Here is a 16,399-nt window from a genome sequence, read left to right as displayed (position 1 = left end):
GGCCGGTATTACTGCGAGAGCCATGGCGGAATGAACGGGAGGGAGCGGATCGCATCCTCCATAGATCTGGATTATGAAAAGGTATTTAACCTTTTTCATACTTGTCGCCTCGGAAGTCCTTTAAAAAATATATGTTTTTTAAAGTTATTTTTATGTGCTGAGTGTGGGACGTCGTGGGGTCCTCCCTACCGAACTCTCTGTAACCCCTTGTCACCGATGCAGGCTGGGATAGCCAGAATGGGGAGCCCCGGCTGCGTGGGGCTTCGCACCCTGAGCTATACCAGCCCGCATGGTCCATGGTATAGGGGGGCTCCGAGGGAGAGGGGCGGCCAAGCCTTCCCCTCTCCCTCCGAACCCTTGTCCAATCCATGGACAAGGGGCTCTTCCCCACCTCCGGTGCCCTAGAAGGAGGTGGGGGCGACGACTCCCTGAGGGGGTTCATGGTGGCATCTGGGAGTCCCCTTTAAGAAGGGGACCCCAGATGCCCACCCCCCTCCCAGGAGAAATGAGTATAGGGGTACAAAGTACCCCTTACTCATTTCCACAAAGGGTTAAATGAAATAAAAACAACCACAAAAAAAATCCTTTAAGTTGATTGAAGATCTCAGACGCCCCCCACATAGCAGAGAATGCGTCCTTTGGGACGCATAGCTGCCGGCTCCCGCTGTCTCTCTCCACCTGCCTTCACCTGTCACCCTCACCTATGTTGGCACCTGGTGCACCCATGGGTGCACCGGTTGCCAGCCTAGGTGAGGGTGACAGGTGAAGGCAGTTGGGGAGAGACAGCGGGAGCCAGCAGCTATAAGTCCTGCACAGGACGCATTCTAAGCTATACTAATGGTTCATGATTGAGCTGTTTCTTTTTAATGAATCGGTTCTTTTTTAATAAATAGGCTCTTTTTTCTTTGAAACTTTAAAGTCGATTTTCTCAAAAAGTATAAGGTCTTTTTGAAAAAAGTTTTTTTCCTCTTGTTCCCACTGTTCTTCTTAACATTCCTAGCAATTTTGGTGTTTCTAGATTTTAAAGGGGCTTTGCTATTAACCGCTAAAGTCGGCGGTCGTTTAATTTTCACACGGTCTTGTAGTCACTGAAAAAACTCAGGTGTTAGACCCCTTGAAACATCTTTTCCATCACTTTTCTCGCCAGCATAAATTTCTCTAGTTTTCAAAGTTCGCCTCCCCATTGAAGTCTATTGCGGTTCGCAAAAGTTCCTGCGAATCGAACTTTTGCGGAAGTTCGCGAACCCGGTTCGCGAATCAAAAATCGGAGGTTCGGGCCATCTCTAGTGTCTGATACAAGCGAAGCTGTTGAGGAGGATGATGATCCTGCCATGGATGTTACGTGGGTTCCCAATAGACAAGATGAACAGGGGGACAGTTCAGAGGGGGAGTCAGAGAGGAGGAGACGAGTTGCTGTAAGAAGCAGGGGGAGCTCATCAGAAACAGTTTGTGGCAGTGACCGGCGGCATGTATCGCCACCTAGGGACAGCCAGCCAACACGCCCTTCAACTTCAGCTGCTGCCGTTGCCACCACCAAAATGCCATCATCCCACAGCTCACCAGTTTGGAATTTTTTTGTGTCTCTGCCTCAGATTACAGCAATGCCATCTGTACTCTCTGCCAACAACAATTGAGTCGTGAAAAAAGCAACACCCACCTAGGGACATCAGCCTTATGAAGGCACTTGATGAACAAGCACAAATACCAATGGGATGAGCACATGAGGAAATGCAGCACACAAACGCAAAGCCACCCTCCGCCTCCTCTTCCTCCTCCAGATTCAGCATCTTCAACAACAACAACAACAACAACAAATAACATTTGTAAAGCGCTTTTCTCCCGTGGGACTCAAAGCGCATAAGCATGGCTCCGACCATCGTGGTACAGAGGAAGATATCTATATAAATCTGGAAATGCCAGGCTAAACAGGTGGCTTTTCAGTCTGGATTTGAATAGCTCCAGGGATGGTGCTGTCTTTACTGGGTGTGGTAGGGAGTTCCAAAGAGTAGGGGCAGCATGACAGAAGGCTCTGTCTCCAGATTTTTTGAGGTGCACTCTGGGAGTGACCAAGTTTATAGAACTTGCTGATCTGAGGTTGTGAGAGGTGTGGTGCAGCTTCAGCAAGTCCTTCATGTATCCAGGGCCCAGATTGTGCAGGGTTTTGAATGTCAGCAGTCCAATCTTGAAGAGTATTCTCCATTCTACTGGTAGCGAGTGCAGTGAGCGAAGGATCGGTGTAATGTGACAGTGGCGAGGCTGGTTTGTTAGCAATCTGGCAGCAGCATTCTGCACTAATTGCAGGCGACGCAGGTCCTTTTTGGGGAGGCCAGCATAAAGGGCTTTGCAGTAGTCCAGCCGTGATGTGATGAAGGCGTGGACTAGGGTTTGAAGATCCTCTGGGGGAATCAGATGTTTAATCTTTGCAATGTTCTTCAGATGAAAGAAGGAAGATTTAACTACAGATGAAATTTGGTTTCTGAAACTCAATTCCCCATCGATTAGTACGCCAAGGCTGCGCACAAGGTTGGAGCTGTTTATGTCTGAATTCCCAATCCTGATTTGTGTTGCTTTAGGATAGAGCTGTTTTGATGGCGAGCACTGGCTTTGGACAAACAGGACCTCAGTTTTGTCAGCATTCAGTTTCAACCAGTTATCATTCATCCATGCCTGAAGCTCAGCTAAGCAAGAGTTTATTTTTGGGGTAGGGTCTGTTCCACCAGGTTTGAAGGACAGGTATAGCTGTGTGTCATCGGCGTAGCAGTGGTACGTCAGGCCATGTCGTTGGATAAGTGTACCGATTGGCAACATGTAGATTGCAAACAGCAGAGGGGATAGGATTGATCCTTGTGGCACTCCGAATTGTAGAGGTGCAAGTTTGGACATTATAGGTCCTAGGGATACTCTCTGTGTTCTGTCAGTCAGGAATGATCTGAACCACTGGAGGACTGATCCACTGATGCCACAGTACTCCTGCAGTCTGTTAAGCAGGATTTTATGGTCAACTGTATCAAAAGCAGCTGAGAGATCCAACAGGATTAGGATGGAGCATTCCCCTCTGTCCCTTGCCATGAGCAGATCGTTGCAGACTTGGATGAGGGCTGTTTCACAGCTGTGGTGTTTCTTAAAGCCAGATTGTAGAGGGTCCAGGATGTTTACTGACAGCCTGGTTTCAAGTTGCAGATAGACAGCCTTTTCAATAACTTTACCTAAGAAGGGGAGGTTGGAGACAGGTCTGTAGCTGCTCATAGCATCTGGATCCATGGAAGGTTTTTTAAGAAGGGGCTTGATGATTCCTTCTTTTAGAGAGGTAGGAAACCTCCCTGCTTGCAGAGAGCAATTTACTATTTGGTGAAATGCTGGACCAAGCAGGTCAGGGCATTTCAGCATATGTTTAGTTGGTCCAGGGTCCAGGTCGCAGGTTGTCTGGCGGAGACGACAGAGGATGTCTGAGATCTCTTCCTCACTAATACTTTTGAAGTCAGTCCAGGGTGTTAGGTTGTTTTTGCAGCTATTTCCATTAGTTGCATGAGTCTTGGGTGCTGTGGACTGAATGAGAGACCGAATAGAAGATACTTTGTCAGCAAAGTAGCAAGCAAATTTCTCACATAGCTCCTTTGAGGGAGTTATAGTGGGTTTTAGACAGGATGGATTACATAGTCTATCAACTGTGCGGAATAGTTGGGCTGGTCTGTTGGCGGCCTTTGCGATCTCCTGTGATAGGTAGGAGGATTTTTTCTTGGTGATCGCATTTTGGTAGCTTTCCAGGTGAGAGACAAGGGTGTGTTTATCTTTTGAATTCTGAGATTTTCGCCACTTCCTTTCTAGTCTGCGCACTTCTTTCTTTATGTCCTTTAGTGAGCTGTCAAACCACCGTGCATGGTGAAGTGGTGTAGATCGTTTGATGCGAACTGGAGCGAGGGCGTCATAGGCAGATGACACTGCATGGTTGTATATCAGGACCATGGAGTCTGGGTCTGCGCAATGATTGCTTAATGCGTCAAAGTTGAGGATATTCTGAACGTGCTGGGGTGAGACATCTTTCAGTGAACGGTATTTTATGAGTTCTTTCCCTCTGTGTTTTATCGCTGGTGCTGTCAGAGAGAAGTGGATGGTGTGGTGGTCTGACCATACCACTGGGTTTATATCCATGTGTGATATTAAAAGTCCGGAATGAAATATAAGATCCAGGGTGTGCCCTTTCGTGTGGGTGGGGAGGTTGACAGCCTGAGAGAGACCCAGTTCACTCATTATGAGAAGTAGTTCACTTCCTAGCTGGGAGTCGTGATCATCCACCCATGCATTGAAGTCTCCCAGGATGATCCATCTAGGGTGTTCCACTGTTACGCAGGATAAGAGTTCAGATATTTCCTTAAGAAAGGCTGGACCATTTTTTGGGGGGCGGTATATGAGCAATATGTTGATGTTTACTTCTGCTGACAGTTGAGCTGCAAGACATTCAAAGGTTTCAGTGGGGCCTATGGGCAGGGGCCTTATGTTCAAAGAGGATCTGAAGCATATGGCAACCCCCCCACCCTTGCCGACTTGTCTCTCACAGTGCAAGATTGAATAATTGGCCGGCACGGTTGCTTCAAGAGTTGGGCCTGCATGCTTCCCAAGCCAGGTCTCTGTCAAAAAGGTCAAATCAGAGAGCTCTATTAGGTCATGTATAGTTGCAGTCTTATTATTTATCGATCTGGCATTGCAGAGTGTAGCTGTGATTAAGCTTTTCTGAGGGCAAATATGTTTTTTATACTTGGATCCACTACCTCTCCGCCCCCTTCTGCATTTCCTGAGTATCCCAAAGGATTTTAAGCGGAGAGCTAGTGAGGTGTTAATTTGTAATTGTTCCTTGGGAGGGCAGGCAGAGAGAAGGTCCTTTGATGAGTATTTGTATGTTGACATTAGAGACAATAGACTTGTTCAGATAGCTTGTACTTCTGGAGTCCTGCTGAGATCAAAGGGGATCTGTGCAAACTCCTTTCATTCCTACACAGAGTTGGATCATAGATTTATTTTAAGTAAAGTTCCTTGTTTTTGAGTTAGATGATAAATGATAACATAAATGTGGAAAATAGTCACTTGGTGCATATGCCTTGGATAATGAATAAAGGATTACTCACAGGGTGGAGTGAGGGCAATCACAGGCAATCAAGTCTTCAGAGAGGTTGAGGGTCTTATTTCAGGTCAGCTGTTAGAAGGCTTGGTGTGTTCAGCAGAGGTAAGCTTCATGGAGGATTTCAATCCAGTTTAAATCTCTGCCATCCAAAGTAATCCGATTGTTCTGGTTGGTTGTAGTTGTAGTCTTGGTCGTGGTGGGTGGAATTCCTCTGTATTTTGAGTCCAGTTTCAGCACAAATAGGTTTAAAGGTGTAGAAATCTGAGACAAGGTCTGGAGCAGCTTAAGAGAGCTGCAGCCACTTTATCCTCTGCGGCCCTTGCACCTTCACAGCCACCCTCCTCCACTCCACCTCTCATCTTGAGCAGTTCCTCCTCCTCTACCCACAGCAGCCAGGTGCCCATTAAGTAAATCTTTGAGTGGAAGAAGCCAATGTATGCCAGTCACCCCCTTTCCTGGCGTCTGACAGCTGGCTTTGAAAATTTGTGGCGATTGGGACACCGCAATGGAAGCTATAAGGCCGCAATTATTTCTCAAAAAAGGCGATACCCAAGCTGTATGTTAAAAGGCAAATGGTGTCATCTCGGGCACACACCGTTGGGTCAAGGGTCCATCTGACCACGGATGCTTGGTCTGCAAGCACGGTCAGTGCAGGTACATTACTCAAACGGCACATTGGGCCAACCTGGTGACCGCTGGCAAGCATGGATTACCTGGCTGTGCAGTGGACTTGGTGGTGACACCTCCACGACTTGCAGGAAGGCCTGCTGCCACCTCTCCTTCTCCTCGTGGTCAGATGGACCCTTGACCCAACGCTGTGTGCCAGAGATTACACCACTTGCCTTTCAACATCACGGTACAGTTTGGGTATCACCTTTTTTGAGAAATAATTGCGGCCTGGTATCTTCCACTGCGGTGTGTGGCTTTGCTTTTGTGTGCTGCCTTTCCTCAGGTGGTCATCCCATTGCAGTTTGTGCTTTGTCATCATGTGCCTTCGTAAGGAAGTTGTCCCTACACGGGTCTTGGTCTTTCCACGGCTCAATTTTTGGTGGCAGAGAGTACAGATGGCATTGCTCTCATCTGAGGCAGACACACAAAAAAATGAGCCCTGGGGTGATGGCACTTTGGTGGTGGTGGCCGACTGAGTGTTAAGTGGCAAAAATCAGTAACCCTTTGCACGCTCGCATGCAAATGTTCAAACAAATGCATTCACAGATTCACTCATCCAGGTACCACTGTTATCCCTACAGCTAAATTAAAAGCCGGAGTCTTAGTTCACAAAGGAATGCATTAGTTTGCTTAGTCACCTACACTGCGCAGAAGTATCCAGGTAAACATAGGTGTCCTAACTCTGGCCCTGTAACATGCATAGTGCAGACATGCAAACATTCATTGCATCAAACATATCTAGGGATTATGAGCACACATCCTGACGTCCTCTCATGGGACAGATAGTGCATCATACCAATCGCACAAGGGAGCTAACGTAATGTATCCATGTGCACAATGTACATACACCAGCATAAGCTGTGTGCATGCTGACAAAAAAACACAAACAGGGGAAGGAGGGAGTGCACCTGTGCATCTGTGAATGCATTTGTTTGAACATTTGTATGCGAGCGTGCAAAGGGTTACTGATTTTTGCTATTTGTCTGGCCACACCCCCTTTAGCACCTCCCTTTCCTTAAATTACTTATTTAAATGTCCTAACTAGAGGCGATGTGCCTCTAGTTTATGTGTTTTTTTCTTGAGTGTTAAGTGGGGTGCCAGAATCAGAGCAGGAGGAGGAAGATATGTCACGGTTCGGTGCGGAAGCTGAGGAAGATGAGGTGTTCTGTGTGTAAATAGTCAACTACTTCCTGACAATCTTGGAGGTTGATGGCACGCGCCTTGTGAACACTGTACTTCGGTCCAGGGCCGCACGAAATCACGACAGCACGACCTCGAACAGACCTGCCGGGTGGCCTACCTCTGCCTGTTTTGCCCATATTGGGGGGATGAAGTGAAAAGTATGCACTGACTTGACTAATACAATGTGCAGTCACACAGGTGCAGTGAACAGTTATGCAGTGACTGGTATCAATACAATGTGCAGCTGTCACACACACAGGTACCGTGAACAGGTGCAGTGACTGACTGGTATATATAACACTGCGTGCGCTCACGTAGGTAGGTAGGTGCACTGAACAGGTAGGTATGCAGTGATTGGTATTACAGATGTGCAGCTGTCACACACACAGGTACTGTCAACAGGTGCAGTGACACTGCATATATAACACTGCTTGGGATCACGTAGGTAGGTAGGTGCACTGAACAGGTGGGTATGCAGTGATTGATATTACAAATGTGCAGCTGTCACACACACACAAAGGTACCGTCAACAGGTGCACTGACTCTGTGTGCGCTCATGTAGGTAGGTAGGTGCACTGAACACAAGTGGGTATGCAGTGATTGGTATTACAAATGTGCAGCTGTCACACACACAGGTAGTCACTGAATGTGCTGGGCCTGGCAGTGGCACAGTAGGAATTACCAAGGGGCTAAGGTCCCACCAGCAGCTGCGACTGACTGACACGGCTATATATGCAACACAAGTGTCTGTAGGACACTCTAATTACTGCAGCCACACGAGTGAGTGAAAAGGCTGACACTGCCTGCCTTTAATAGGGGGGGGGGGGGCTCCAGGAGGGAGTGTAGCCTGATTGGCTACCCTGTGCCTGCTGACTGTGATGTACAGGGTCAAAGTTGACCCAATTGATATTGAATAGGGGGCGGGTCGAACTTGCATATAGCTCACGGTTCACCATGAATGCAAACCACTGAAGTTTGCGCGAATAAGTTCGCGGGCAGCGATGAATCCCTGGACTATTGGGTGCGCTGGCTTGACCTGTGGCCAGAGCTGTCACAATTTGCCATCGAACTTCTGACTTGCCCCGCCTCAAGTGACCTGTCAGAAAGAACCATCAGCGCAGTAGGAGGCATTGTCACTGAGAGGAGAAGTCGCATAGGTCAAAAAAGTGTTCAGCACCTCACCTTTATTAAAATGAATGAGGCATGGATCCCGGAGGGCTACTGTCTGCCCGAAGACTAAGTCAGTCCCTACACAACATCTCTGCCTGCACCCCGCTGCTGCCTGCCTGAAAACTAAGTCAATTCCCACACAGCATCTCTGCCTGCAGGGCACTTGACTGCCTTCTCCGCCACCGCCAACAGGGTGCAGGACTCCAGGTGGATTCCTAAATTTTTAAGGCTGCTGCTAGCAGCGGCCGCTACCAAAAAGAATAATAATTTTTCTGGTGCGTGTACATGCCTTTTTCTGGCTGCACTGTGGCTGCTACAACAAAACATAAGGCATGTACATGTGTCAATTCTCCTTCATGATCTTTACCTTGCCACGGGGAAGGGTGTGTTGGGGGGCACACCCAAGATAATAAGGTTGTTGCTTCATTGTGGACAGACCAAATTCGATCAGCTGGGCAGTCACTGTTGTTCTGTCATTGAGCTGCCTCAGCCCGACCAAATGGGCTGGAAAACCGCCATCGCCTGCACTCTCGCCATCATGTGCACCAGCACGGCCATCATTACACAAACAGCTGTTTGCGGTGTGTTACACAGTGAGTTTGGTCTGTCAGTGTGAAGCAATACACTACTTACACTACCTAATCCATGTATACACACGCAAGATATTTTCAAGCACTTTATGCCTCCAATTTAGAAATGTAATGTGATTTCTGCCCTTTAGGGATTAAAACCCTGCTCTGCGTTAAATCCGTAATTTTCCCAGGGACTTTTGGCATGTATCCCACTCCTACATGCCCACCTCCAGGTGTTAGACCCCTTGAAACATCTTTTATATCACTTTTGTGGCCAGAAACAGTGTTTGTAGTTTTTAAAGTTTGTCCGCCCATTGAAGTCTATTGTGGTCTGCTGAGTTCGCCGGTTCACGGATTTTTGCGGAAGTTCGCGTCCACGGTCCGCGAACTCTGAGGTTCAAGCCATCTCTAGTCACAATAATGCACAACACACAACAATATCCAAAAATCCTATATACCAATAGTACTTAGTAAAAACCTCCGAGAGATGTGCAAAAGGTAATGAGGCGGACTACTAGTCCCAGTAAGCCCAGAGGTATAAAGTGCCAAGCGCTAGTACAATATGAGTGGAAAGCCGAAGTACAAAGTGTGTAAAGAAAGAGTATGAAGCATGAAATAAAGAGGCACTGTGTACGTGCTTACCTCAAGGTCTTCACAGCCGCAGCCAGCTTGAGCATGTGAGGGGCTAACGTGTGTCGCGACCACGCCGTCTCTGAGCATATAGAAAATCGGGGGGCGCTATTAATAACTAGATGGTGTAATTTCAGAGGAAACCACATGACGTACCCTTTGTGTCTGATTGGCCATATGTGTCTCCGCCCACTTTGCTAAATTTTAACCCCAGTCACCCAGTGACCCAGTGTGCCAAGTTTAGGAACTCTGACTTTAATACTGTGAGAATTACAGCTGTTTACATTTTCTCATTGAAGTCAATAGGAAAAATCTGATTGGTTGTTCGTGGCTCCGCCCACTTTTTGGGTGAGTCTAACTTCAAGGCTGTATGAGTGGCAAAGGTTTAAAATTTTTCAATGAAAGTCTATGGAAAAAAATGAGGTCTTCGGGGGGCCACCACATGTGCATGGAGGGTGGGATTGCTTAACAGAGCACAAGCAACCTATTCCGGTATGGACTGAACAAATGTGCAATGTTTCAAAAGCATACTCCTAAAACTCTGTGAGGAGTAACGTATAGAAAATTGCAAAATATTCATTGGCTGTTGCTAGCTCCGCCCACTTTTGGGTGCCCCCAAAATTCATATTTTTATATGTGGTGACACCAACCAATACATGGCCCGAGTTTGGGGAGTGTAGCTTCAAAACTGTACGAGAGACAGCAATTTGAAAATTGTCCCTGTCAAAGTAAAAAAAAGGGGTCTTTGGTGGTCCGCTGCACGGGCGTGGTTCCTTGCTGCAGACCTTTTTCCAAAGCCAACATAATAATAAGATTAATAAGAATTAGCTGAACTTGAACGATGTTTTGGCTTCTTCCAAGCCAACATAATAATTAGAACAAACTGAACTAGAAGAACAATGTTCCTGATTGTTCCAAGCCAACATAATAACAATTACGGTAAATAACAATTTAGGTGCCATGTTAAATTGCAATAACCATAATAAAAATGGTAAATAACAATTTAACAACAATAACAATTTAATAGCTGTAAATTTACAGATAATCTACAACCTGACTATAACCTAACCTCTCCCTACTCTCACACAGAACCTTCCCCTTGTGGTGCCTAACTCTAAGACCCCCTGGTGGTGCCTAACCCTAAAGCCGCATCTACACTCGTAGATGCGGCGGCGATGTTCCTTATCAATCGAGCCGCTGATGTGGCTCGAATGATAAGATCTGACAGGACGGATCTCCCCACCGCCGATTCCCTGCTCGCTCCCCGCAAGGGGACAATGGCAGGGAATCGAGCGGAAGATAAGCGGCGCCGGCGGGGATGAGTGGGTAATCGAATCTGGCGCACGCGCGGCGAGCCGGGATGCGGCGGGGACGCGGAAGTGGCGATCCGGCGGCTAATCGAGCCGCCGGATTGGAGCCTCATCTACCCGTGTAGATGAGGCTTTAGACCACCCTGGTGGTGCCTAACCCTAACACCCCCCTAGTGGTGCCCAACCACTCTTAGATTTAAAAAAAAATCAGAAAAAGACACATGCAATTAATTACTACAATGTAGGTGCAGTACTTCTGCACAGATTGCTGCTCACTACGTGGGCACAATCACAAGCGCCCTCGCCAGGTCGGCGGCTTCTACGGAAGGGACCTTGGGAGATCAGCCTGGAGCGGAGCAAGCAACAAATAGGCTTCTAGGGGCTGGAGGAAGCCCCAGGTAAGTAGGTCTAATTTTACTTACATTGCCTGATGTTTCATTTAAAATAAAAATCCACTATTGCTAAGAAAAAAGTATTTCTTTTAGTGCAGCTCTGTACATTGTACTAATTATTTGCATGTGTTTTTTTTCTGCTTTTTTACAGCTAAGAATGAAAAAACAGTTATACCACTGCATTGTTTGCAAACACTGTGATATTATTGAATTGTTCAAGATTACGGTCAGTAATGTATTAGCACTGGGCCCATATGCAATTCATTTTTTTCTCCTGAGTTTTTTCCTAGGGTATAATAACTTGTCAATAAATGCCTTTGAAGCCATCAGCAAGCAAGAAAATACTCAAAATAATATTGACAGTACTTTTTCACCTACATTCTGATACTTTTTCAATTTCAAGGTCTTGAAATGTTATTTTAAAGAGAGCATGAAAATGTATCTCTTTGGAGAAAAAGTAAATTGTATATGGGCCCTGGGCCCATATGCAATTAACTTTTTCACCTGAGTTATCTCCTAGGAGATAATTTTTCATCTTCTATTTAAAATAAATTTTCAGCTCTCTGTAATTAAAAAAAGTACCAAAAGTAGGTGAAAGAGTACTATCAAAATTATTTTGAGTATTTTATTGCTTGCTGGTGGCTTAAAAAAGCATTTAAGTGAGAAATTATGAAAATATCACCTAGGTGATACTTTTAAACTTGTCATTAAAATTCTTTTTAATCCACCAGAAAGCAAGAAAATACAGTACTCAAAAAAATTTGGTAGTACTTTTTCACCTACTTTTCGGTACTTTTATCAGTTGAAAAGTGCTGGAAAGTTATTTTAAATAGAAAATGAAAAATTATCTCCTAGGAGAAAACTTGGGAGAAAAAGTTAATTGCATAGGTGCCCAGGTGTGAAAAGTCCCTGTGCATTACATTATCCCTGCAGCAAGGAGTTTCAATGTTTCCTGTACTATTCAAAGAGAATAAGGACTCCTTACTTTCAGAGTAGAGCAATTTCAGCTTAATTTAGTTTTGAAAAGTCATTGCTGGTTTGGATAAAAATTGAAATGGAAATGTACTTTTTTAATAACGCTGTAAAAAAATAAACCGATAAAAGTATTGCTAAACACTAATGTATGTGTCTATCAATTTATAATGGCAATGGAGCTGTCCTTTGATATTTAAATCTTTGTTTTAATTATTATTTGTTTTTTTTCCAGGTGTTGGTTACGACTCGATACTTATTTTATCTGGAGCTTTATAGGACCAGCAACATTGATAATCATGGTAATGTTACTTACTTCTTTTCTCATAGTTTTTAAACCATTGAAAAACATTATGCGTTGGATACTTGTCTAGTAGAGAGAAGTCTAATCCAGGGGTTTCTCTCGACAACCTTCTGTTAAATATGTTCAGAGAGCCACAATGCTGGATTGGTTGTGCAAACAAAGAATGGATCTGTAACAATAAATGAAATATGGAATTAAAAAAAAGCCATAGTTAGTAGTGCTCGTAAGGGCTCGGAAATTAAGGCTTGTTGTAATTATGAGTCAAAATTGGCATTTACAACATTGTAATCTGCATTTTGTAATCAACTGGAATTACAGGTACCGATTACAAGTGTGCTCGAAGTTGCACTCGTAATTTTGATTCGGAATATTAATTTTGAGCACTTCGAATAACTACGGGAATTATTATTATTATTTGGTATTTATAAATAATTATATAGCACCAACATCTTCTGCAGAGTATATTGTCTTATTACTTAACTGTCCCTCGGAGGGGCTCACAGCCTAATCCCTACCATAGTCATATGTCTATGTACAGTGCGATATGAAAGTTTGGGCAACCTTGTTAATCGTCATGATTTCCGTGTATCAATCGTTAGTTGTTACGATAAAAAATGTCAGTTAAATATATCATATAGGAGACACACACAGTGATATTTGAGAAATGAAATGAAGTTTATTGGATTTACAGAAAGTGTACAATAATTGTTTAAATAAAATTAGGCAGGTGCATAAATTTGTCATTTTATTGATTCCAAAACCTTTAAAACGAACTATTGAAACTCAAATTGGCTTGGTAAGCTCAGTGAACCCTGACCTACATACACAGGTGAATCCAATTATGAGAAAGAGTATTTAAGGGGATCAATTGTAAGTTTCCCTCCTCTTTTAACTTTCTCTGAAGAGTAGCAACATGGGGGTCTCAAAACAACTCTTAAATGACCTGAAGACAAAGATTGTTCACCATCATGGTTTAGGGGAAAGTGTAACGATCGGTGTAACACAGAGAGGGTCTGATTACCGGTCATCTGCAGTATCACTGAGAATACAGATATATACCCGATTATAGATGATCTGCAGTATCACCGATAATCAGATATATCTCTAACCTCTGGACACCTGAGTAACATCTGAGTGTTTGGTGCAACAGTAATACTTTGAGGAGAGCACCCGTACAGAGGGTGCAAGGCAGTAGGAGGTACTGCCTAAAGAACAGATTCCTTCCAATGGCCTGAGGCTCCCCAAGGGCCGGAGCCAGGCTGAGAGTGGGAAGGACCAGAGTGTGAGTGACACCAGGGGTGAAGTGTCACTGACAGGTCTGTGAACTATCTCCCAACTGGAGAAATAGTCCTCGAGGTCAGACAGGCCAGGCCGGCAATAGACAGACAGATCAAGTACAAAGACAGGAGACAGAATCGGAATCCAAGGACAAGCAGAGTTCGGCAACAGTGTATCAGATATAGCGAAGTACCAATTCAGAGATCAAGAGAGTGGTCAGGAAAGCAGGAAGTCATAACAAATAATAACAATGCCTATTCTTTAGGTGTGAGCTCCGTGATCATCAACACCCTGGAACTAGTCTGATATATAACAGAGTGGTAATACAGTTCCCTTGTCTTAGGTGTGAGTTCCTTGATCATCAACACCCTGGAACTAGTCTGAAGTATAACAGAATGATAATAACACAGATTTTAGCAAAAGGTCTGAGTGCTACCACGTAGTGATCGCAACGGCAGACACCAGAGAAATGACCAGCACGTAGTATATATACCCTAGCGCTCTCCAGCGCCTCCCCTAAGTGCTGGACCAATAGGAAGTGTTAAAATTGTCAGCTGACCGGCTTGGTCAGCTGACACCCTTCTGGCTGTCATAAAAGCTCTGCCTCTCAACGCGCGCGTCCTTCTGAACCTGTGTGGACTATCAGTCCCAGCCACACCAGTTTTGCAATGTATCCCCTGTGCAGGACGCGGAATCAGCCGCACCGCTATCCGAGCACGTGGCGGTTTCTCCGCGTTCCGCCATGCGGACAGATGTAGGCCTATGCGTGCAAACCGCCGCGTCAGACGCGGAATCCGCCGCCTTGTTGAACGCAGAATCAGCCGCCTTACCTTGAGTACTCGCGGCGGCTTTTCCGCGTTTTCTCACAGAAGGATACAGAAAGCTGTCTCAGAGATTTCAGCTGTCCATTTCCACAGTTAGGAACATATTGAGGAAATAGAAGACAACAGGCTCAGTTGAAGTTAAGGCTCGAAGTAGCATACCAAGAAAAATCTCGGATAAACAGAAGCGACGAATGGTGAGAACAGTCCAGGTCAACTCACAGACTAGCACCAAAGACCTACAACATCATCTTCCTGCAGATGGAGTCACTGTGCATCGTTCAACCATTCGGCGCACTTTACACAAGGAGATACTGTATGCGAGAGTGATGCAGAGGAAGCCTTTTCTCCGCCCACAGCACAAACAGAGCCACTTGACGTATGCTAAAGCACATTTGGACAAGCCAGCTTCATTTGGGAATAAGGTGCTGTGGACTGATGAAACTAAAATTGAGTTATCTGGGCATAACAAGGGGCGTTATGCATGGAGGATAACAGCATTCCAAGAAAAACACCTGCTACCTACAGTAAAATATGGTGATGGTTCCATCATGCTGTGGGGCTGTGTGGCCAGTGCAGGGACTGGGAATCTTGTCAAAGTTGAGGGACGCATGGATTCCACTCGATATCAGCAGATTCTGAAGACCAGTGTCCAGGAATCAGTGACAAAGCTGAAGCTGTGCCGGATCCTTCAACAAGACAACGACCCTAAACACTGCTCAAAATCCACTAAAGCATTCATGCAGAGGAACAAGTACAACGTTCTGGAATGGCCATCTCAATCCCCAGACCTGAATATAATTGAAAATCTGTGGTGTGAGATACAGAGCGCTGTCCATGCTTGGAAGCCATCAAACCTGAATGAACTAGAGATGTTTTGTAAAGAGGAATGGTCCAAAATACCTTCAACCAGAATCCTGACTCTCATCGGAACCTAAAGGAAATGTTTCGAGGCTGTAATTTCTGCAAAAGGAGGATCTACTAAATATTGATTTCATTTCTTTTTTGCAGTGCCCAAATTTATGCACCTGCCTAATTTTGTTTAAACAATTATTGCACACTTTCTGTAAATCCAATAAACTTCATTTCACTTCTCAAATATCACTGTGTGTATCTCCTATATATGTCTCCTATATATGATATATTTAACTGACATTTTTTATCATAACAAACAACGATTTATACATGACGATTAACAAGGTTGCCCAAACTTTCACATCTCACTGTATGTATCATGTAGGTAGGATATGTATTATTTGTATCATAGTCTAGGGCCATTTTTTTTTATTTTAGAGGTAAGCCAATTAACTTAACTGTATGTTTTTGGAATGTATGAGGAAACCTGAGTGTCTGGAGGAAACCCACACAGGCACAGGAAGAACATGCAAACTCAATGCAAGTAGTACCCTGGCTGGGATTTGACCTGGGGACCCAATGCTGCAAGGCAAGAGAGCTAACTACTACACCCCAGTGGAATGCACTTTTTAAGCCAATCACAGTGTCCCTAGCATGCCCCTAACAACCAATAGGAATGAACTGAGCTTGGTACCACCCCTCCCTATAAAAGGCAGCTGCCATTTTAGAATTACTTCTTGCTGTGTTTACTCAGTGCTGTGTGAAGTTGGCAGCTGATCGACCATCCAATTCCATTATTATAATCGAATTGGATCGGTGCCGCCAAGTGCATGCCCGACCGACAGAAATTGGCCACATGGTCGACCATGCATGCTGCAAGATGTCGGGCCGCAGTTGGTTGGTCGGGTGTGCGGTGGTACGGCCGACAATTTTGGAACTAGCGACGAAACGACGAAACCCCTGCCCCCACAATGTATAAGTGTTCTTGGTGTGTGCATTTATACATTACCTGTCCAGTGTCATCCTCCATGTGGTGTCCGTCCATCTAGCCGGGCAGCCACATACATGCATACATGCTAGTGGCGCATAGCATCTGTTTTATACATTAGGGGGGCAGCAGTGGTGCAG

At 45.1% G+C, this 16,399-nt stretch overlaps 1 protein-coding gene across 9 annotated transcripts in view; it reads left to right on the top strand.

Annotated features, from left to right (window-relative positions):
* Nucleotides 1-16,399, top strand: part of ADGRL3 (adhesion G protein-coupled receptor L3) — a 2,975,920-nt gene that overhangs the window by 2,175,123 nt on the left and 784,398 nt on the right. For all 9 annotated transcript variants that reach the window (XM_068233819.1, XM_068233821.1, XM_068233820.1 and 6 more), the window contains one exon: nucleotides 12,249-12,315. In XM_068233819.1, the coding sequence (XP_068089920.1) occupies nucleotides 12,249-12,315 (67 nt within the window). The remainder of the gene's footprint in view (nucleotides 1-12,248; nucleotides 12,316-16,399) is intronic.

Source organism: Hyperolius riggenbachi, chromosome 1 (genome assembly GCF_040937935.1).
Source record: "Hyperolius riggenbachi isolate aHypRig1 chromosome 1, aHypRig1.pri, whole genome shotgun sequence".
NCBI classification, from domain to species: domain Eukaryota; kingdom Metazoa; phylum Chordata; class Amphibia; order Anura; family Hyperoliidae; genus Hyperolius; species Hyperolius riggenbachi.
The sequence above is the reverse complement of the archived record's forward strand: the minus strand, read 5'-3'. Positions and strand labels throughout refer to the sequence as shown.